The 23,343-nt window shown below is 35.0% G+C and overlaps 1 protein-coding gene across 1 annotated transcript; it reads left to right on the top strand.

Annotated features, from left to right (window-relative positions):
- The first annotated feature begins 1,745 nt into the window (after nt 1-1,745).
- On the top strand, nt 1,746-16,965 carry LOC134255264 (neurogenic locus Notch protein-like). Its single transcript, XM_062737778.1, has 8 exons — nt 1,746-1,973; nt 4,959-5,104; nt 5,191-5,314; nt 5,434-5,612; nt 9,687-9,805; nt 10,289-14,995; nt 16,375-16,525; nt 16,790-16,965. The coding sequence occupies exons 1-8, from the start codon at nt 1,746-1,748 to the stop codon at nt 16,833-16,835; spliced, it is 5,700 nt and encodes a 1,899-aa protein (XP_062593762.1). The 3' UTR covers nt 16,836-16,965.
- The last annotated feature ends 6,378 nt before the right edge of the window (nt 16,966-23,343 follow it).

Raw genomic sequence — 23,343 nt, 5'->3', positions numbered from 1 at the left:
CAAGTCGGCTTTGACCAGCTTTCCTATTCTTAGATATCCAGATTTTTCACTTCCGTTTATCCTGTACACGGATGCATGTGACACTGGTGTAGGTGCAGTATTAGCCCAGGAAGGTCCAGATGGCGAGCGGACAATAGCGTACGCGAGTAGGAGTCTAAAACCAAATGAACAGAACTATGCAGTTATCGAAAAAGAGGCATTAGCCATTGTGTGGAGTGTGAAATACTTTAGACACTATCTATTCGGCCGGAAATTTACTGTGATAACTGACCACAACCCATTACGGTGGCTTATGGACATTAAGAATCCAGCAGGACGCCTTGCGCGATGGTCGTTAACTCTTCAAGAGTATGACATAACCATAAAACATCGACCTGGAAAGGTTCATCAAAACGCAGACGCCTTATCTCGAATTCCTGCCGAATCCCCTATAGCAGCCACCTGTGCTAAGGCAGACGCAGATGTGATACCAAAAAGGTCATATCAGGACATCCGCGACCGTCAGAAAAATGACCCTCTCCTAGCCGCTATCATCAATTACTTAGAGAAGGGAGAGTTGCCTGAATTATCTTCAAAGGCCCGTGAAACTGTAATTTTATCCGGTGATTATGAACTCGGACATAATGGTCTGCTATATCATCTTTGGCAGCCTGGATCTCATAGACGACGTCAAGCTATTAGACGCCAAATAGCTGTTCCAAGGAGCCTGATAGATGAAGTCATGTATGCCTGTCACGACGACCTGACAGCAGGACATCTCTCCTTCCAGAAAACGTATGACAAAGTCCAAGAGAGATTTCATTGGAAGGGTATGTATTCAGATGTAGAGTTTTGGTGTAGATCATGCGTAGACTGTGCTACCAAGAAATCACCGAAAAACAGACCAAAGTGCCCATTGAACCCGCTACCGGCAGTTAACGGACCATTCGACAGAGTAGCTGTAGATGTCCTTGGACCATTCCCGCCAACCTACAAGTCCAATAAGTACATTATTGTGTTCAGTGACTACCTAACTCGATGGCCTGAAGTATTTGCCGTAAACAATGCAGATGCAGAAACGACTGCGCGACTTTTTGTAGAGGAAATAGTGTGTCGTCATGGAGCGCCTAGAGAGCTACTATCAGATAATGGCAAGAACTTTAGATCAAACCTAATAAAGGAAATATGCAAATTAACAAATACCAGGAAAACGTTCACTACTGCCTACCACCCGGAGACCAATGGCCTAGTGGAACGCTTCAATGGAACACTCACAACGATGTTGTCAATGTATGTGTCCGGGCATCAGCGTGACTGGGACACATTTATACCATACATACTGTTTGCATATAGGACCGCCATTCACGAGTCTACAAAAGAGTCACCCTTCTACCTAATGCACTTGCGAGATCCTGTTCTACCAGTGGAATCTGCGCTCTGTCCGCCAACATTTTCTTACGCTGTAGCAGACGACTATAAGGAAGAGGCAAAAGTCCGTCTTCAAGAGGCCTACACGCTTGTCAAAGAAAACTTACAAAAATGTCAACAAAACCAGAAGGAACATCATGACCGTGCAGCGAAAGAGACTCATTATATTAAAGGTGACAAAATATGGTTATTCACGCCAACGACTAAACCTGGACTCTCTTAAACTTACTCACAATTGGCACGGACCATACGAGATCATCGAGCGATTATCTAATGTTACCTACAGACTACAGGACCCTGATCACAAATCAAAAACTTTGACAGCGCATGCTAACAGGATGAAGCCGTATCTTGATCCATATGACCGCCCTGATCACGACTACATCCCGGACGAGGACGTTGAATACGAGGACGAGACGGCCGATGACAACGGTCCCATTGTCAAAGTATTAGATATGATGCGGTCTAGAAACGACTCCAAGCGGTTGGAGAAACGTTATTTTGTACAGTTTCAGAACGGACACACCCAGTGGTTAGGTGAAAATGAAATCAAAGACTTTAGGATTGTACAAGATTTTATACAGTCAAAGAAATAAATAATTGAAGTGTATATACGTAGGTTGTGTATATAATGTATTTCAAATTCTAAAATGAACGTTTGTTTAAAAAAAAATGTTAAGATAAAAAACAAAAATTTAAGAAAAAAAAGGTAAAACATGAAATGTGTATGCATGTTAAACTATTTTGTTATTTCTGTGTGTAAGTAAGGTCTTTTTATCTATGAATGTGTGATTCTTGTAAGCGATATCAAATTGTCATTATCAGTCTACTACATGTAATGTTATTAGTGTGTCGGGACGCCACACTTAAGAGGGGAGGTATGTCACAGAGCAATCGCCCGATTTTAGTTAATTAATTGTAAATGAGTGAGTGATAGGTTGCAGGTGCGCAGCGCAGGCGTTGTAGCCCTGTTTCCCAAGAGTGTAATTTTAGTTAGAGAGAAAGCGAGTGGACAAGCATGGATTTATAATTTGTTTATTTGTCATTTCTGTTAAAGTTGTTTATTGTGCGTGATAGAGTTCTGAGAGATGAAAGTGAGCACTAGATTGATTTGTGTGAAAAAGTGGGCCCTGGGAACATGAGTGAGAGAGAGGAGAACAAGTCTGAAAGTCCACGAGTGTGGACGTGTTTTTGTATTGTGAACATTGTGATTTCTTATAAATATATCTTGTGTTGTAATTATGTAAATAAACGATGTAAATAAAAACAATCTTCATTAATTATTAGTGCCAGTGACAGGGAGGACCCCCGTCACACATCATTAACCATGAATTAAAGGAATTATTTACTGTATGTACGGAAGCCCATTTAGGACCTATCGAAAAATATTTTTGAATCTGATATAACGAATTGTCGAATTTGTTATAACAAATTTAATTCGTTAAAACAATTTCTTTGAATTCTTTATAATGAATTTAATCTGTTTTAACAAATTTGTTGATTTTGTTATAACAAATTCTTTTATTTGCTTTAACGAATTAAATTTGTTAAAACGAATTCATAAATTTGTTATAACAAATTAGATTCGTTTAAACAAATTCCAAAGTTTGTTATAATGAATTAAATTCGTTTAATCAAATTCAATAATCAGGGCCTATAGAAAAAATATATATGAATTCGATATAACGATTTGTCGAATTCGTTTTAACAAAATACGTTATAACAAATTATGGAATTCGTTTAAACGAATTCAATTCGTTATAACAAGTTTTGGAATCTGTTAAAACGAGTTTAATTCGTATTAACACATTTTTGAATTCGTTATAACGAAATCAACAAATTTGTTATAACAGATTGAAATCATAATAACGAATTCAAATAAATTTTTATAACGAATTAAAGTCGATATAACAAATTCGACAATTCGTTATATCGGATTCAAAAATATTTTTCGATAGGTCCTAAATGGGCTTCCGTATGTATGCATCTGTTCTTTATAACTTAAAAAATATTAGGTGAACACTTAGAAGTTTGGTTCAGCATAATCATTTACTGCTAATTTTGTAAACAAACAAAATCTACAAGGGGTCATTTTTTCTCTTATGATATGCAGATTTTAGGCAGATTGCAAGTTGATGTCTATGGAAGCCCATTTTGGACCTATCGAAAAATATTTTTTGAATCCGATATAACGAATTGTCGAATTTGTTATAACGAATTTAATTCGTTATAACAATTTCTTTGAATTCGTTATAATGAATTTAATCTGTTATAACAAATTTGTTGATTTCGTCATAATAAATTCACAAATTTGTTAAAACGAATTAAACTCGTTATAACGAATTGAATTCAATTAAACGAATTCCATAATTTGTTATAACGAATTAAATTCGTTAAAACGAATTCGACAAATCGTAATATCGAATTCATATGTATTTTTCTATAGACCCTGATTACTGAATTCGAACAAACGAATTTAATTCGTTATAACAAACTTTGGTATTTGTTTTAACACATTTAATTTGTGATAACAAACTTAAGAATCTGTTTAAACGAATTTAATTTGTTATAACACATTTTTGAATTCGTTTTAACGAATTTAATTCGTTATAACAAATTAAAAAATTTGTTATACTGAATTCAACAAATTTGTTATAACAGATTAAAATCGTTATAACAATTCATAGAAATTGTTATAACGAATTAAATTCGTTATAACAAATTCAACAATTCGGATTCAATAATATTTTTCGATAGGTCCATAAATGGGCTTCCGTAGATGTCACTTTTTCTGCAGACAAAATAGTCATTTTACGACGTAGGAAAATACACAGCTTATGATCATTATTCGCTTTTACACTGGCCCCGAGTATACCAATCAACTCATTTCTGCAGCTAACAATCATATCGCTTATCTGCATGTTCATACCCACGTACCATGTGTTTGGACTTCCGTACGATTTCATGTGATTTAACTTAATTTCTAGAATTCGTCATAACAAAATCAAAAATTTGTTATAACGAATTATATTCGTTTAAACGACTTCAAAAATTTGTTATAACAACATTAAATTCGTATTAACAAATTATTAAGTTTGTTACAGCGAAATAAATATATTTAATCAAATTCAAAAATCAAGGTTTATAGAAAATATTATAACAATTTGTCGAATTTATGTAACGAAATCAATACGTGATAACAAGTTTTACAATTCGTTAAAACAAGTTTAATTCTAATAAACAAATTTGTTAAAACAAATTCGACAAATTTTGTTATAACAGATTAAATTCATTATAACGAATTTAAATAAATTATTATAACTAATTTAATTCGTTATTACAAATTCTTCAATTCGTAATATCGAATTTTAAAAATATACAGAAGCTACGGAAGCCTATTTAGGACCAATAAAAATTTTCTTTTGAATTCGATATCACGAATTGTCGAATTCATTAGAACGAATTTAAGTCGTTATAACATTTTTTTGAATTCGGTTATATCATTGAAAAACTGGAACAAATATTATACTATAATGATTTTACGTTTTCAGGTTACAACTGGAAAGATAACTTTCTCAGTTTACATAGACGAAGTGAAGAGTCCCGGTAATAAACTTCACGGAGGAGAATGCTGTCAGGGAGTGGCGGGTACCCAGTGTACCAAGTTGTGTAAACCTGTACTCACCTTATGTCTGAAGTAGGTGATGTTTGACTTTTCCGACTTTGGTATCATTTCAACATGTCCACACAGATTTTAATGATTATTTTTTTTTATTTCTACAGAAACGGAAGTCACTCCTGTGTGTCAAGTTTTAGCACAACAATAGACATGAAACGACAAGACGTCTTTTATGGTTCTAAAGTCGGGAATACAACGAAACCACAGTTTTTAGAAGTTGATTCATGGGTATCATTACTTTAATACAAATTGTTTGTCTGTTTTAAAGTTATATAAGATTTTTTTTTAATTTCTCAAATAGTTTGGTACATCCTATAACTGTTAAGATTCCATTCTTATTAATTCAGGAAAAGTATATGGACAAGATAAGTACCGAAGTACGAGATTTACAACACTCCTCCTCACCACTCATCTACGAGACAGAATTCTCGGACTACAATCTACAAATAGGAGACAACATACTTTCACAGACCTGGCGACAAAAGAAATTGGCGGCTCATTATTTTAGGGATAAAAATTCTTTTTTGTACGTTGGTTTTATTCGCATCATGAATTATAAAAGCTCGAATGGCGATTTTCAAACTAATATATACATGTATAATCGAACTTTAATCTCTCTCTCTCTCTCTCTCTCTTCTAAAATATTTAGCAATTACTTAAAGTATTATTATTTTGCTCCAAAAATTGAATAGAAATATAACTAGAAATAAGAAGGTCTTCCGTCCCGTGTCATCAGGGAGCTAGGCTGATTCCTCACAAACATTTATGCTGTGCATTCCCTGAATCACCTTCATGTATGAAATGGAATAATTTTATCTAAAAATGTTTATATTGTGAAGATATCGCGAACGAAAAATAAGAGACGCCAATTTAAAGGGAGGGAGGGAGGTGGTCAGTGTTCAATAAAGCTTTGTGTGTAATTTCTCACATTTAATTAGAGAAATTCTCTTGTAATAAATAAGATTACATAAGATTTTTTTAAATTTAATAACTGTTTAAGGATTATATACGATGACTTGATTTATTCTAAAATTTTACTGATTTTATGCCTTAATTTGATTATTCTTCCTCCCCGAGTGAGCACCACGCGCGCATAAGAAATTATTTCCGAGACACCCCTGTTCTGGTGTCGATCGACATAGCCCCTTCCTTCTTTAAAGATAAATCTTATATTAGAACCCAAAATAAAAATACAAAATAAACATTCCCCAGATTGAATTCGGGTCGCCCGCGTGAAAATTTGAGCGAGCTTACCATCACGTTATCGAAGGCTATCGCCTTAAATTTAATATTGAAAATGGTAAATAAATTTTTAACAAATTACATATATAGCATTCGGATAAGAAGCTCTATTTAACCTATAAATATTATTTTAAAAAATACATTGAAATAATAAAGAACAAGAAAGTTCAATTACTGTACATGTGACAACTGCGAAAACACATAGATTTTTTTTTATCACAAATCCACAAATCACATTCTATCGATCATACCTGAAAGTTTCAGATTCCTGCCTTTAAGGATGACGCTTACTCAGGTTTCAGTAATCAGAAAGGAAATTTTATAAAGTATAATATGCTAAATAAAAAATTGTTCTAAATGGATGAAATAACCAAGTTTTATCTCAATATCAATTAAAAAATTTATTTTATTATTTGAAGAAAATATACAGGAACAAAAATCAATGTATGGTAATGCAGAGGAAATTCGGACTAAATATTTTAAATCTTTCGTTTTTATCAAATTTTTTATTTGATGCAATATTAATCACAAAGTAAAGATTACACGTAATTTTATACATCATTTTGCAAATATTTTGTGTGTTAAAGCTCAAGAATAATTGAATGCTATGAAATAAAGAAATTCAAAAATATGTATTAAAAAAACATTCTAGACTACCTATCCCAATCATTTCATCATTGATCCCAAATAATATTAATACCATGAGCAGAAGGACAACAAAAGTAACCTGGGGCTATAAATAATTTAGAGTTCTTATCTTTCAAATTTTTGTAATATTCGAATTAAAATGGGAAAAAATATAATTATGACAGAGGAAATTCGGACGGTAATAATTATTACGTTTTTTGGCCCAAACAATAATCATTTCTTTATATGAAGCAACGCTATTCCATTGCTATAATATTTCATTCTTTGAATATTTTTTGTTGCTTGAAATATTTTGTGAGTGAAGAAAAAACTGGTCATAGTGTAAAAAATTTAGGTATTTCCCAAGAAATACTCAGGTGCCACCAGCATGAAATGTAGGTCATTGACATAGTTATTTGAAATTGAAATTCAACACAATAAGCATAGGTGTACAATGTGCAATAGGTGGTTTTTCGTTCTTATCAGTGGAAATTTTAGTCATCTGAGTTTAGTTTAAAATATATTTTATTCATTTAATGAAATGGATTGAACAGCAGGCATAAATGCCTATGATCGTTCTCTCTCATCTGAGTAAAGGTATACCTTAAGGGTTTCTGAGAACATTCACGTACTAGATTTTAAATATTTAAAAAATATTAAAGGAAAAGGTGTCAAATTTTGCGAGATACCGGTATTTTCTATTCATTTTTTTCAACCCTTCCGCGCTTCTGCACCTTATTTGTGCTAGAAAGTTTTGAATACCCATTGACAATTTACAAACTTTCTTCCAACGTTACTGAAAATAAATATTTCATGTTATTAAGGAGGAAATTCTAGGGCAAGCCGACCCTCTGCAAAACAGACCATGGAAAAGTGAACTGCCTATATAGACAGTTATTAGGCAGTTCTTTAGCAGTTTTAGAAATTTTTGGTAGTTTTCAAACAGTTTCAAGCAGTTTGGTTTTTACTGCTCTTTAGTAACTGCTAGGGCTTTGGGAGTAAACAGTTTTCCTTAACAGTTTTTAAGCAGTTATCAGTTTCCCTAGCAGTTATATCTTAGCTGCATATGCTTGAGGACAAGACAGTTTTCCTGAGCAGTTTTAATTTGTTGGCAGTTGAAAGCAGTTTCCTTGTATAATTTGATTGGGTTCAAGAGAAATTTTAAGGTTGGGCTCAATGTTCCAACAAATATAATCAACAGGAACCTAACAACTGTTCGCCAAAATTGAATTCTTGGCTGCCATGTTGTATTGTTGGACAAAAGGCTATTAGACAATATAGAGGGAGCCTGCTGGCCACAAAGCTTTAGATTTATTGAAATAATGATGTAGACATTTAACAATTGGTAAGTACAATATATATGTGGCCTTGAATGAATAATGATATAGTTTAATATTTTTCTTAAGAAAACATTGTAACGGTCCAGTGATTTAAACTGACAGATTGGTTTTATACAGAGTTATTGATCCTGATTATTGTTGACATTTGTAGGAGCTAAAGTTGAGATGAGTTTTGTATATATAAACCTAGTTATTAGATTTTTCTATAGACTTTGCCGTTTACGGAAAATGTAACGAGAGATTCTCCAATATTTTCCAACTTGTCCAACATTTTCCAACTTTTACGTCATGTTATTGTATAAAAGAGGGAGATTCGAGGAATTTTTGCTCTTCTGCTAGGTTGATTTGTATAGAGAAGAAGTGTTTTAGGGGTAAGGAGTTAGTATGGGTTGGGCGTTTTGAATTTAGATTCAATAATGACTTTTTAGTTTTATTTTAAGAAGAGCCAGGGTTATTTTAGGAACTTTTGGAATATTTGTGGAGTTCTATAGGAAGTTTTGATCAAGTTTTAGTGAATTTTAACTGAGAAATTGGACTTGGTTGAAATTTGCTATTTGTTTGAATTTTTGGTAAATTGCTGATAAAATTTAGATCGAATTACTCGAAATTGTTATGGCAATATTTCAGCCATATTTTGGCAGCTAGGGTTTCATTTTAAAATTGTACGTTTGCATGGTTTGTGTACCAGTTTCAGCATCATGCTATTGCTTTGAATATTCATTAGACACAACCATAAATGAAAATATATTAAAAGTTCTGAAGCAGTTATTTGCAGTTTCAAGCAGTTTTTTTTAAACTCATTTAAATATTTCGCTGAAAATAACTGCTTCAGAACTGGTTGAAATCTGGGAAGGCTAAGAAAAACTGCCTTGAACTGCCTATATTCATGAATAATTAATGAACTTGTCTGATTGACATGGAAGGCAAAGGAACTGCTAATAAACTGCTTAAAAAATAAAACTTGTAAGGCTTAGTAACTGCCGACAAACTGCCTTCCACTTTGACATGGGAGAGAAAAAATTCATATCTCACGACCGGAAGCGGGATCATGAACAACAAAAATTTCCGACAAGGCTCAGATTAAATTTTGATGAAAATCGCCATTTTCGAAAATTTGCGTACACAGTGTTGGTAATTAAAATAATAATAATATGGAAAGAAAGCGAATGATTACAATAAGGTCTTCCGTTGGAGACTGAAGGCCTTAGATAGATGCTTTTTTTATGCGCAAGATCTTTATAATAGAAAACAAATGGAATATAATTAAGGAAGTCGGAAAACCTTAATAATAATAAGAAGTAGAAACAGAAGAATCACTTTAGTGTTTTCCGTGAGGACGGAAACTTGTCTTAGACCCTATTTTTAAAAAATTACCCCATCTCTTATTTCAGTATCCAGATAACGTACAAGGCGTACTGTTCTGAGGGTTACTATGGACCAGACTGTACAGCTCATTGTCCTGGTAATCCACAGAAGTGTGTCGTCAACGGTATTACCTACTGTAAAATGGGTAAGATAAAAACACTTACATTAAAGTATTGCAAGCATTGAATTCTATGCATGCAAAAAATTCAACAGTGTAATATCATGAAAAAGATTTTTGAAATATAGTACTAAAAGTGAGCATTTTGGGCAGGATAATTTACTCTAAATTTCTATTCTGAAAGTTGTGAACAACAATATAATTAGAAATATGTGATTTAACTATAATAATAATATGCAGCTGTTGATGGGGTATAAGGTCAAGAAATGGTTTTTTGACCTGAAAGTCAAAATGTCTGAAGCTGCAGTCCAAGGGTGGGCAGATTTTTCCCAACAGAAATATTACATTGCTTTTTTGAATGCACTGTGTGATGGATGACTAAAATAATTACACTAAATGGTGCTTCATTGAATTCAAAGTCTTATCAAACTTGCAATTAAATGATTTTAGCGATCAGGGAGTTCATAAATGCCAATTCCGAAACTTTTTATTTGACTATATGTTTTGTAGGATGGCATGGACAAAACTGTGATCAGGACATCGATGAATGTGCTAATCGACAGTTTTGTGGACACGGTAACTGTACGAACACAGCTGGTAGTTTCCATTGTAAATGTCCTTCGTCCGTTACCGGTCTAAAATGTCAGCTTGATGAGGATGAATGTCTTCTGAAACCTTGTAATGGAGGAGAGTGTGTCAACAAGATCGGGAGTTACACGTGCCTATGTAAAACTGGAACCACGGGTAAAGACTGTGAATCGTTGACTGCTCACCAATGTCACGGTAATACGTGTAATAATCACGGGCAGTGTCATGTAAAGCATGGTATGGCCGTGTGTACGTGTAACAATGGATACACCGGCCCTGATTGTTCCATAAGAAATACATGTGCTAACAACCTTTGTAAGAATGGTGCTACATGTGTGATAACTGGAACAAATTACACCTGCCATTGTGCTATCGGCTTCATGGGGGTTCTTTGTGAAAAAGTTGATTATTGTGCATCGGATCCCTGCAAAAATTCTGGATCTTGCACAAATACTGCGTCTGGATATTCTTGTTCGTGCACTGATCATTTCATGGGACTGAACTGTAGCATGTACGATTATTGTTTTGACCAGAACTGCAATCACCGAGGACAATGTCAAAATAAACAAAACGGTTACACTTGTCAGTGTAGGACTGAATACATTGGCAAGAACTGTGAACAGAATAATTATTGTCATAGTAATCCATGCAGACACGGAAATTGCTCAAACTCACCCACTAACTATACTTGTACCTGCAAAAGTGGATTTACCGGAATAAACTGTGACCAAGTTGATTACTGTAACGGAAAAAACTGTAACGGACATGGTCAATGTCAGAACGGGCAGCATAGTTATACTTGTATCTGTAATCCCGGTTTTCTAGGACGTAACTGCGAATACGATTATTGTTACAATAATACCTGCAAAAATGATGCTACCTGTCATAGTGGAAAATCGTCATATACATGTTCGTGTAAACCTGGTTATAAAGGAACTCATTGTGAAACACGTGATTACTGTCACGGACAGACATGTAGTGGTCATGGAAAATGTAATAACGGACGAAGTAAATTCACTTGTGCATGCCAACCAGGTTTTCTAGGATATATCTGTGAACTGAAAGATTATTGTCATAGTAATCACTGCAGACATGGAAATTGTAATAATACAAACACGGGATATAGTTGTTCTTGTAATGGAGGGTATATAGGAAGGAATTGTGATGTAATTGATCATTGTTATAAAAAGCAGTGCTCAAATCATGGTACCTGTCAAATCACATGGAATTCTTACTCTTGTACCTGTAATAGTGGATTCATGGGTAGAGACTGTCAGACACGGAATTATTGTTATAACCAACATTGTTCTAACCATGGATCTTGTCAAAACGAGCATAGTTCTTACACGTGTCAATGCAGGGCTGGATACCTAGGTAAAGACTGTGAACAAACGTACTGTTCTCATCACCAATGTCGCAATGGAGCCTCTTGTGTTAACGGACATTCTAACTATACGTGTAAATGTGCTCCAGGGTATATAGGATCGTACTGTCAATCACGTGATTACTGTTTCCACCAGAACTGTAGTGGACATGGAACCTGTCAGAACGGTCTACATAACTACACTTGTATATGTAATCGTGATATCGACATTTATTTTGGTAAAAATTGCGAGTCAAGTCAATGCCTTGCCCATTCCTGCCAGAATAATGCAACATGTCAATACAATATATCTGACAACACAATTTTATGTGTATGTCCTTCGGGGTTTTATGGAGCGCGATGTGAAATGTGTTTGGGACTCGCGTGTAATTCTCTTTCTACCACATTATCTTCTCTGAAATCATCCACATATGACACTTCTCTTCAAAAGACAACTATTTTGAAAGAAAATGGTTGTACCGTGTCTACTTGTAATAATCACGGCAAGTGCTATCCAGAACACAATTATCGCGGTTATCTTTGTGAGTGTGATGAAGCATGGTCTGGCTCAAACTGTCATTATTTTGATTATTGCCATAATGTGACCTGTTCTAGGCACGGAACGTGTTACCGTGGACAGAATGATTTCCTGTGCCTCTGCGAAGAAGGACATTTCGGGAAAACGTGCAATATTACTCACTTTTGTAAAACTGACTCTTGTGCAATTCCATACATTTGTAAAGAAAGCAGTGATGGGTATTTATGTGAGTGTCCAGATGAATTAACTGGCTCCCATTGTGAGATTGTGAATTACTGCTATAATAATCCTTGCGGAGGGCATGGTTTATGCAATATTACGGACTCTGGATTCATATGCAGTTGCAGTAATGGTTGGGTGGGTAAGAATTGCACTGAAGTAGATCATTGTTATGAAGAGCCTTGTGGTAAGCATGGACAGTGCATAAATGATTTTCAAAACTTCAAGTGTCTCTGCAATCCGGGTTACACTGGAAGTCAGTGCAATGTTACAGACTTCTGCTTCTGGAATCCATGCCAAAATAATGGAACATGTATGATGGCGTTCAATAATTATATGTGTAATTGTTCGAATATGTGGTCCGGGTATAACTGTTCACAGAGAAATATTTGTTTCTTGGACAACCCTTGCAACATGAATGGAAACTGTTTTCAAAATGAGTCTAGATTGACTTGTTCTTGTTTCTCGGGTTGGACTGGTCGTTCGTGTAATATTTCAGACCATTGTTATAATGCAACATGTGGAGCACATGGCACTTGTCATAATAATCCTAATTCCTATCATTGTATTTGTGATCCTCAATGGACGGGACATGATTGTCAGATAAATGCTTGTGAAAATATATCATGCAGTTATCATGGAACCTGTTCAGCATTGAATACAAGCTACCATTGTGAATGCACAGAAGGTTGGGTGGGAGAAGATTGTGACATCCCAGACCCTTGTCAAAATTATACTTGTGAAAACGGCGGGATATGTTATCCCGATCTAAAGGCCAAATCAGTTGCTTCAGATCCCTTATCTTTATTCGAGTTGCGAAATCAAACCAATAGTAATGTCACAGCAGTAGCGAGATGTAAATGTCCAAAAGAATGGGAGGGAAATCGATGCGAAAGAGATGTTAACGAATGTTTAGATAAAAAGGCTTGTAACGAATATGGATACTGTATAAACACTATTGGGAATCATACTTGTGTTTGTGAGCATGGCTGGAGTGGATTGACTTGCGAAGAGAATATTGACGAATGTCTATCAAATCCTTGTGAAAATAATGGAACGTGCATCGATGGTATAAATACATTTACTTGTTCATGTTCCGAATTCTGGGAAGGTGATTCATGTCAGAAAGATGTTGACGAATGTAGATATTTTCCGTGCGGAGTACATGGAGCGTGCATTAACTCCCAAGGGAACTATACATGTCATTGCGTAGAATCCTGGACAGGGAGACACTGTGAAAGACATATAAAATCCTGCATTTCAGACCCTTGTAAAAACAATGCCACGTGCATCGACCTGGAGGAAACGTTTTACTGTACCTGCGACGGGGGGTTCACTGGGCGTCACTGTGACGCTGATATTGATGAATGTGTATCTTCTCCCTGTAAAAATGGCGCAACTTGTGTTAATACATACGGGTCTTTTTATTGTGTTTGTCCTTTACAATGGACTGGAACTGATTGTCAGCAGGATGTCGACGAGTGTTTGCTTGATCTCTGTCCCCAAAACACAACATGCATAAACAAAATCAACGGTTATCATTGTGTTGATTGCTCTTCTCTTGAATGCCTAAATGGGGGCCAGTGTTTTGATACCGCAACTGGTCCACAGTGCAAATGCTTTATAAACTGGACAGGTCCTAACTGTCAGCAACGAAATTATTGCTTCAACAATCCCTGTAGTTCCTCAGAAATATGCATTAACACACCCACGGCCTATGCTTGCGAGTATCATCCATGTAAAAGTTCTCCATGCTATAATAATGGAAAATGTATAGAAAATGGAATGGACTACATCTGTAATTGCTCTATAGGGTGGACGGGACCAGTATGTAAAGACAGAAATTACTGCGCATTCACTAATTGTTTGAATAATGGTACTTGTTCAAATACAAACACATCTTCTGTGTGCCACTGTAAAGATGAATGGTTCGGTGAACACTGTGAGAATTACAACTACTGTGATTCCTCGCCATGCTTTCATGATGGAATATGTCGCAACGAGAAAGTGAATTTTACATGTGAATGCCCACAAGGCTGGGTAGGAACTCAATGTGAAAAACAGGACTATTGCTACAATACGCCATGCTTGAACAGCGGGCTGTGTATAAACCTTAATTCATCATATGCATGTTCCTGTCCAGCGCAATGGACTGGAAATAAATGTCAGTCATATAACTACTGTCATACCATTCCATGCAACAACAGTGGACTTTGTATGAATAATGATTCAGGATATCATTGTTCATGTAATCGTGGCTTCATTGGTAAAAACTGTGATATCATTGATTATTGTACATCCAATCCTTGTTTGAATAATGGAACTTGTGCCTCGGAGCCATACGGATTTCTTTGTCACTGCCATGCAGGATTCGTCGGGAAAACATGTGAACGTGATATGGACGAGTGTGCTTTTGATTTGTGCCCTGCAAGATCCACATGCTATAATAATGATGGCGGATATACGTGTGTTTGGAATGATCGACGAAGAAGGGCAATCTTGTGGAAAGGTAAATACATGTATTAACATCTGCTGTAAATGTAATGGTGTGTTGGTATCCAGATTATAAAAATATTAGGCGCACATACAAAATTCACCTAAGGAGAAAATGAACGGGTACAAGTGCATGTGTCACAGTTACGAAATGATTTTAATGGTACATTTATATTCTGTTTCAGTTTTTTCTTACAGAATGAATAGGTGATTGATTGATTGTATGTTGTTTAACGTCCCTCTCGAGAATTTTTCACTCAAATGGAGACGCCACCACTTGCCGGTGGAGAGCTACAAATTTTGTCCTATATTCGGCACTCAGGGCCACCGAGCAGTGAGGGATGTTTTTAGTACCAGCACCTACTGCGACACGGGACTTCGGTTTATACAGTCTCATCCAAAGGACCTTCACGTCCCACAGTGGGATTCGAACCCGCATCGAAAGGATCTACTCCTTACTTCGGGGCTCTAGAGCAGGCGTTCTAACCACTGATCCTGAATAAGTGAAGATAACAGTGGCCGGTATAAAAAAAACAAACTATACAAATCTGTGACTAGGGCATAAATATGGAACCCTAAAAAGAACAAAAGTGGGATCAGATACCTAAGAGGAGTAAGTGTCTCTTGTTGACGGTCGTATGAATTGATCAAGTAGTAAATCAAATTTAGTATTAAAACAATTGGCATCAGAACTCTTTGCAGTCTTATTTTGCCCACTGCTGTAGATCACTTAATTTTCGCGACACCTTATTTTCGGGAGATAGTCATTCACTCTTTATTAGCGAGAAAAATTTTCACGTACTGTGGTCATTTCTCTATATGAACTTAAGAATTCTTTTATACGCGAAATGAAATTTTCGCGAGCATACCGTCTCTCGTAATTACGCCAAAATAAAGTGCTCACGAATAAAAAGTGATTTACAGTATATAATAACTAATTGATTCCCCAGGATCCTTTCCATTAAATTCAATTTAGTATTTCATTATGCCCTTGCTTGAAAAGCAGGAGTACATAGCGATGTGGATATCCGGTCTTCTGTCCGTCTAGCTGTACGTCCGTTACTCATTCGGATACCCGTCTCTTATCCGCAACTCCTCCTATACCTCTGAATAGATATCTAATAATGTTTATGACATTTTACTTTTTGATCTGACACTTAATTTGGGTCTGCCATATGGCAAAATATGAACTTTAAAATTACAATCATATGGGAGGCGGGGGATAACATTTTGTGAGCTCAGTGCTCACAGTTCATCTGGTACTTTTATTGAAATGATACTCCTTTCTGGCAATGAAAACAAGATTTACAAATGCACGACAATGTAAGCAACAATTCTGTATATTCTTTGCAGACAATATTTAATTCCTTAACAAAAATATTGAAACTTTAACAGGAAGACAGATCCACAGTGTAAAAGTACCGTATTCAGTCAATATCACGAAGCTAGAGGACAACCCTTCTGTTCTGAAATCGTTAGTTTCAAAAGACATCTGTAGAAATCCAGGTGTAACAATTCTTCCACTGAGTTTACAAATATTTCCGAGGTATATATAAATATATATACTAAGGTTTTATGAATTGTTTTCAGTTTATTTTATAGATTTCTCCTCTAAAAACAGAAAAATGATGTTTTATATGTTACATTAAAGTCTTAGAATTCAGAGAATTTAAAACTAACAATAACAATCTAGATTGTAATTTTATTTCAAATTTTGATATTTTATTGTAATTTATGATGTGGTAAATATAACATTACAATAATCACTAAACTTTTGCTTAGAACTGTTATTCTCTTTTTTATTTCATAGTGAATGGACGGCTTTGCTGAATTTTCAAGCATATTGTCAGCCTTAACTGTTGCTGAAATCTAGGAAAGAGGACATCTACTTGTACATCCGGCGGGCAACGTCAAGTGTGCAAGAATATCTTGCTAATGCTAATAATTTTATTCCTCGTATTCTGGAAGTTTTCTGTACTTTATTAAAACCCATTTTACTCCATTTGTCCCTGTTACATGTATATACTGCATGTGTAAAAGAAATAAAATTTATAATTTGAAAAACATTTATAATCTTTTTCAATCGAGAATATTTTTATTATAAATTTTCTGTGAAATTTATCAAATGGAATTTTTTGAACTTGGATACAGGCTAAGCGGTAGTCTATTCACCCTAAGAATGAATGAAATATATGGAAACAACGAACAGCATTCAAGCTCAAAAGTCTGTCAAACAATAAATATCGGAAGCAGAGCAAACACGAAACTCTATTGGATCAGATGACATGGAGGAGTGAGCATCTCCTGTCGACCTGTCAAAACCGCTGTGAGCTTCTTTTCATGATCTGCTCTCGGCAGAAGTGAAAGTTGCAGGTCCATCGGATGAGACCTAAAAAACCGAGGTCTCGTGTCACGGCAGACGTTGGTACGATAAAGATCCCTCACTGCTCAATGGCCCTGAGTGCCGAGTAAAGGTCAAAATTTGAAGCCCTTCACCGGTATAGGGTGACGTCTCTACATAAGTGAAAAATTATCGAATAGGACGTAAACAACATACAATCAATCGATCTTCTCATGATTCGGATATAACGGGAAATTTAATTTAATGTTTAAATAATTGAATAACAATTATTATGAAAAAGGTTAGGCAGCATTTGACTCAATGATTTTGATGGTTGTATTTTCTTATCATTGTATCGACAAATAAACTTGAGATTGATTGATTGATTGTATATTGTTTAACGTCCCTCTTGAGAATTTTTCACTCATATGAAGACGTCACTGTATGCCTGTGAAGGGCTTCAAATTTTGACCTTTACTCGGCATTCAGGGCCATTGAGCAGTGAGGGATCTTTATCGTGCCAACGCCTGCCGCTGACACGGGGCCTCGGTTTTTAAAGGTACTTGGACACAGATTTGAAGTTAATATTTTCTCATTTTTTCTGTATAATATCTTAAATTATATATTTTAATAGCATTTCACACAAAAATTAATTAAAAATCTTATTTCATTTAAAAGTTATTGAAACTTTAAATTTTTTGGCGGGTTTGATTGACACATCCTTTCACTTTCACAAATTTTAACCTTATTCTTAATCCTAAGGAAAAGTGGCAATTTTGATGTGTATTAATGAGAAATATTAAAACTTTTATCAAGAAAATTAATTTTATTCAGAGTAGAAATGTTAGAAAGCAAAACACCTTCACAAGTATCGTCATTCCGAACTAAGAGATGCGTACAGAGATTAGCAAATCGAGCACACTCGTGTTATGTACACAGTTTTTGTAAACAGGGCTCGAGTTCTGTTATTGTTTATATTTAGAATTCACCGGGTGCGTTCAATCGTCACAGTCTGCTTACCACAACTGCACGGACTGACAATATATTGTGTGTTTGTTTTGCTTTCGAACATGTCTACTCTGAATTTTCTGGATTATAGTATTAATATTTTTCATTTATATAAAACGAGATTGCCACTTTTCCTAAGGATTAAGAATAAGATTAAATTTGTGAGAGTGCAAGGATATGTCAATCAACTCACGACCTCCTGATCACGGAGCGAGCGCTCTACCGACTGAGCTACCGTGAACAGTAATAAACTATAAACTTCAAAAGAGACTGCTGATATCCTTGTTTTTATCATCTTATTTTTCGAAAGTTTTTCCCGTTTTAGGAATTGTTCTTACGTAGAGCATGCACTTGGTATCGAATCAATTGAGAGACATAAACCCCAAATGCAGGTGATAAGGATACGTTGCTACGTAAGTAAGGAAAGTTGACGAATGAGAAGTTGAATTCATCATGTTTATTAAAAAGATTTGTTAAGTTACCATTATCGTCCTTCTCTTGTAAAATACTAGTATCTAAATATGAAACAAATGTGTCAGACTCTGTGGTACCTTTTATTTCAAGCTCACTTGGATATATCGGCGCGAAATTTGAATGGAAATAACAATTGTTTATAGATAATGTGTCAATATCATCGAGTTGAAGCCAACAGCAAGTACATGTATTTTCTTTTTCTCGTGTAGAAGTTTTTGATTATATTAAATTATATGAATACCAAAAAAGGTCTACAATAACAAAACTGACCCGAGACCCTGATATATTATAATTGAAATAACAAAGCCAAAAAATGTACAGAGGGAATAAATTTGGTTGGTATATATCTTTGTTGATTTTATGACGTGACCAACCCACTATATTTCCTTTGAAATTCATACAAGATGAGACCGTTCCTTCAGACGAGACGGTATAAATCGCAGTGGGTGCTGGCACGAAAAATATCCCTCACTGCTCAATGGCCCTAAGTGTCGAGTATAGGACAAAAATCTGCAGTTCTTCACCTAAGTGGTGGCGTCTCCATATGAGTGAAAAATTCTCGAGATGGACTCTAACAACAAACGAACAAAGAAACAGTACTCAATTTAGTAAAAGATACTGAAACATGCACTCTATAACACTGGGACCCTGCCTATTTCAAATTGTTTATGCTTTTATTTTTTCATTTAAGATACAATTTGTGTAGACAAACTGCAAAACTTTAAAAAAAAAAAGTTTGTCAATTATTAAAATAACTACGGGTCACCTAGCTGATTAATTCTACCATTTATAAATAAAGTGCCACGCCACAGCATGATACGCCCGTCAAAAAATTACAATTACAATGTATCTTAAACAGTTAAAAGTGCAGGAAAATCATGTCAACCTTGATTTTAAGATTTCAGTAATTTTTACACACCTTAAAAAATTTGTTTATCCATCTCTTGTTGTGTAGGCATTAATTATAACAAACATTGCATCATTCATAGTGTACAATACTAATTTAGTATTAATCATACACTAAAACATCACTTTGTTTTAATTACATTTCACCAATATTGAAAGATCTTTATCTGGACTAGCCATCAAGAACTCTTAATTAACACAAACAACTATGAGGCCATTTCTTTTTGCCCAACTCCCAAGAGATAAATTAAGATAAAGGCTGCATCAGATCTAGAGATGCTCTTAGCTCCTGACAATAAACTCATTAATTTCTCTCTTATTTGACATGCAAATTTCTGCTTTCAAAATTCTTCTTGACCAGTGCTTGATAATTATGCCCATAGGACAAACTGAATTCCTATCAAAGAATAAACATTTGTTACAGATTGCTGTAAAGTATGTAATGAAAAAATAAGTTTTTACTTAATCTAACATTTTTTAATAAGGATACAACTATATTTTTTACATCTTTTAGGATTATGAAATTTAGAATTTAAAAGACTTAGTTTTTTTTTTTTAAAAATCACTTTAATTAAAGGTCACGGCGACCTTGAAATAGGCCGTGACACACCTTCTACTTTAGATGTATACTTTTGCCAAGTTTGAAAGATTTGGGTCTAATAGTTTTCTAGTTATGAGCCGGACAGGATTTTTTCACATTTGGCCATAGCATCTTTGTTGCAAATATATAAAAATTGAAATATAATTTTTTTTCAATGAACACTTATATAATTAGTTTCAATCATATTATACAATAATAATTTAGTTTTAATGATACACTAAAACATCAATTTGTTTTAAATACATTACACCAATTGAAAGATCTTTGTCTGGACAAGCCATCAAGAACTCTTAGTTAACACAAACAACTATGAGGCCATTTCTTTTTGCCCAACTCCCAAGAGATAAATTAAGATAAAGGCTGCAACAGATCTAGAGATGCTCTTAGCTCCTGACAATAAACTCATTAATTTCTCTCTAATTTGACATGCAAATTTCTGCTATCAAAATTCTTCTTGACCAGTGCTTGATAATTATGCCCATGGGACAAACTGAATTCCTATCAAAGAATAAACATTTGTTACAGATTGCTGTAAAGTACATAGTGAAAAAATAAGTTTTTACTTAATTTAACATTTTTTTAATAAGGATACAACTATATTTTTACATTTTTTAGGATTATGAAATTTAGAATTTAAAAGACTTATTTTTTTTTTTAAATTCACTTTAATTAAAGGTCAAAATGACCTTGAAATAGGCCGTGACACACCTTCTACTTTAGATGTATACTTTTGCCAAGTTTGAAAGCTCTAGGTCTAATAGTTTTCTAGTTATGAGCCGGACAGTTTTTATCCATATTTGGCTATAGCATCTTTATTAAAGGTCAGAGCGACCTACTTTTTGTGCGCGACACACCGTCTACCCAAGAAGTATCAGTTTACAAAGTTTGATAATCCTAGGCCTAACACTATTCAAGTTATGAGCCGGACAGGAATGGATAGACGGACAGACGGACGGACGGACGGACATGAAGCCTAAAACATAATACGTCCCGTCTTAAGACGGGCGTATAATACGTAAATTTAATATTCACTAGTGGAAAACATAGGTAATCAAAGATTACGAAGCTCACCTCAACGAATGTTATCAGTTTAAGTAATGGAAATCTCACATCATATTTTCTTAATATTTAGTATTCATCCCATCAACAATATTCTTGCAAGTTGTGTTAACCCCTTACATGGCATACACATTTCTACGCGTGTAGCGTGAAAAACATGTATAGTGTTAACAAATATTCATAACTTTGTTAATACTGCAGATATCAAGGATTTCCAGTTCATTCAGATTGATCTGTTCCCAAAACTTTAACCTGGTCTCTTGTATGGAAAATATCTGTAGGTCAGATCCATCATCCAAAGCAAGTATGATAGTGTCCATCCTTAGATGCATCATCCATGCAAGTTTGGTTAAGGTAGGACTTATAGTTACTTGGGAATGAAAATGTAGGTCAGATCCAACATCCGAAGCAAGTCTGGTAGTGTCCATCCCTAGATACATCATCAGTGCAAGTTTGGTTTAGCTAGGGTTTATAGTTACTTGGGAATAAAAATGTAGGTCAGATCCAGCATCCGAAGCAAGTCTGGTAGTGTCCATCCCTAGATACATCATCCATGCTAGTTTAGTCCAAAAAGGTCTTCTAGTTACTTGGGAATGAAAATGTATGTCAGATCCAGCATCCGAAGCTAGTCTGGTAGTGTCCATCCCTAGATACATCATCCATGCAAGTTTGGTTTAGGTAGGTCTTATAGTTACTTGGGAATGAAATTGTAGATCAGATCAAGCATCCGAAGCAAGTCTGGTAGTGTCCATCCCTAGATGCATCATCTATGCATGTTTGGTTCAAATAGGGCTTATAGTTTCTGAGGAATAGACCTGCTCCAAAAACTTTAACCTGGTCACTCATCTGGAAAATGTAGGTCAGATGCATCAGCAACCAGCATTCCTAGATGCATCATCCATGCAAGTGGACCAGGTAGGGCTTATAGTTACTTGGGAATAGACCGAAGCAAGTCTGGTAGTGTCCATCCCTAGATGCATCATCCATGCAAATTTGGTCCGGGTAGGGCTTATTGTTCCTTGGGAATGGACCTGCACCAAAAACTTTAACCTGCTCCAAAAACTTTAACCTGGTCACTCATCTAGAAAATGTAGGTCAGATCCAGCATCCGAAGCAAGTCTGGTAGTGTACATCCCTAGATGCATTATCAATGCAAGTTTGGTTCAGGTAGGGCTTATAGTTACTTGGGAATGGACTTGCTCCTAAAACTTTAACCTGGGACACCGACGCCGGGGGTATAGCATAAGCTCATCTCGACTTCGTCGAGGTGAGCTAAAAAGGCTCCAATTTAATTTTTGCTGTTGTACTTTAGAACTCAAAATAAAGAAAAAATAATATTTCATCTATTTTTTTCTTATACTAACTTATTAAAAAATTGCTTTCTATGTATATAAGTATTCAACATTATTTTAATATGTGAAATACTCACCTACACTTTATAACAACTTTTAAATGTTAAATCAGTGTGAAGGTGTCGATTTTCTGGCATCAGAATTACTGAAATGATTAGATTTCGTGGCGGCTTAATTTTCGTGAAATTCGTCGGTACCCTTGATCTACGAATTAATGTTCTCCACAAACTATGGTTTCAGAGTCAACATTCATTTTGTAGTTTTTTAATGAATACACGAAATTACGTCCCCAAACACCCTTAAATGTTAAGTATTACACGAAATGGGCCCGCGCAGTTTTTATTATTCCAGGGTACTTCCCTTTTTCTTTTGCAATTAGATGACATCAAAGAACTAGTTGAAATGAATTACTAAGCTATATATGAGCTACATTTTCTGTATAGTAAGATAATGTGAATAATGAAAATGGATATATTATTATATATATTATAAATTATGTGTTTGAAATTAGGAAAAAGGGTAAAGATTTTATAAGCAGAACAATGTCATCGATAGACCACAATCTGCAAATGTTTATATTTATAGCTAGGGTGCTTCATGTTTTATTTAATAGTGAAAATATG

Source organism: Saccostrea cucullata, unplaced genomic scaffold (assembly GCF_032062105.1).
Source record: "Saccostrea cucullata isolate Sc308-1 unplaced genomic scaffold, CSIRO_AGI_Scuc_v1 ctg127, whole genome shotgun sequence".
Taxonomy (NCBI): Eukaryota; Metazoa; Mollusca; class Bivalvia; order Ostreida; family Ostreidae; genus Saccostrea; species Saccostrea cuccullata.
Note: the sequence above shows the minus strand (reverse complement) of the source record. Positions and strands in the feature narration are given on the sequence as shown.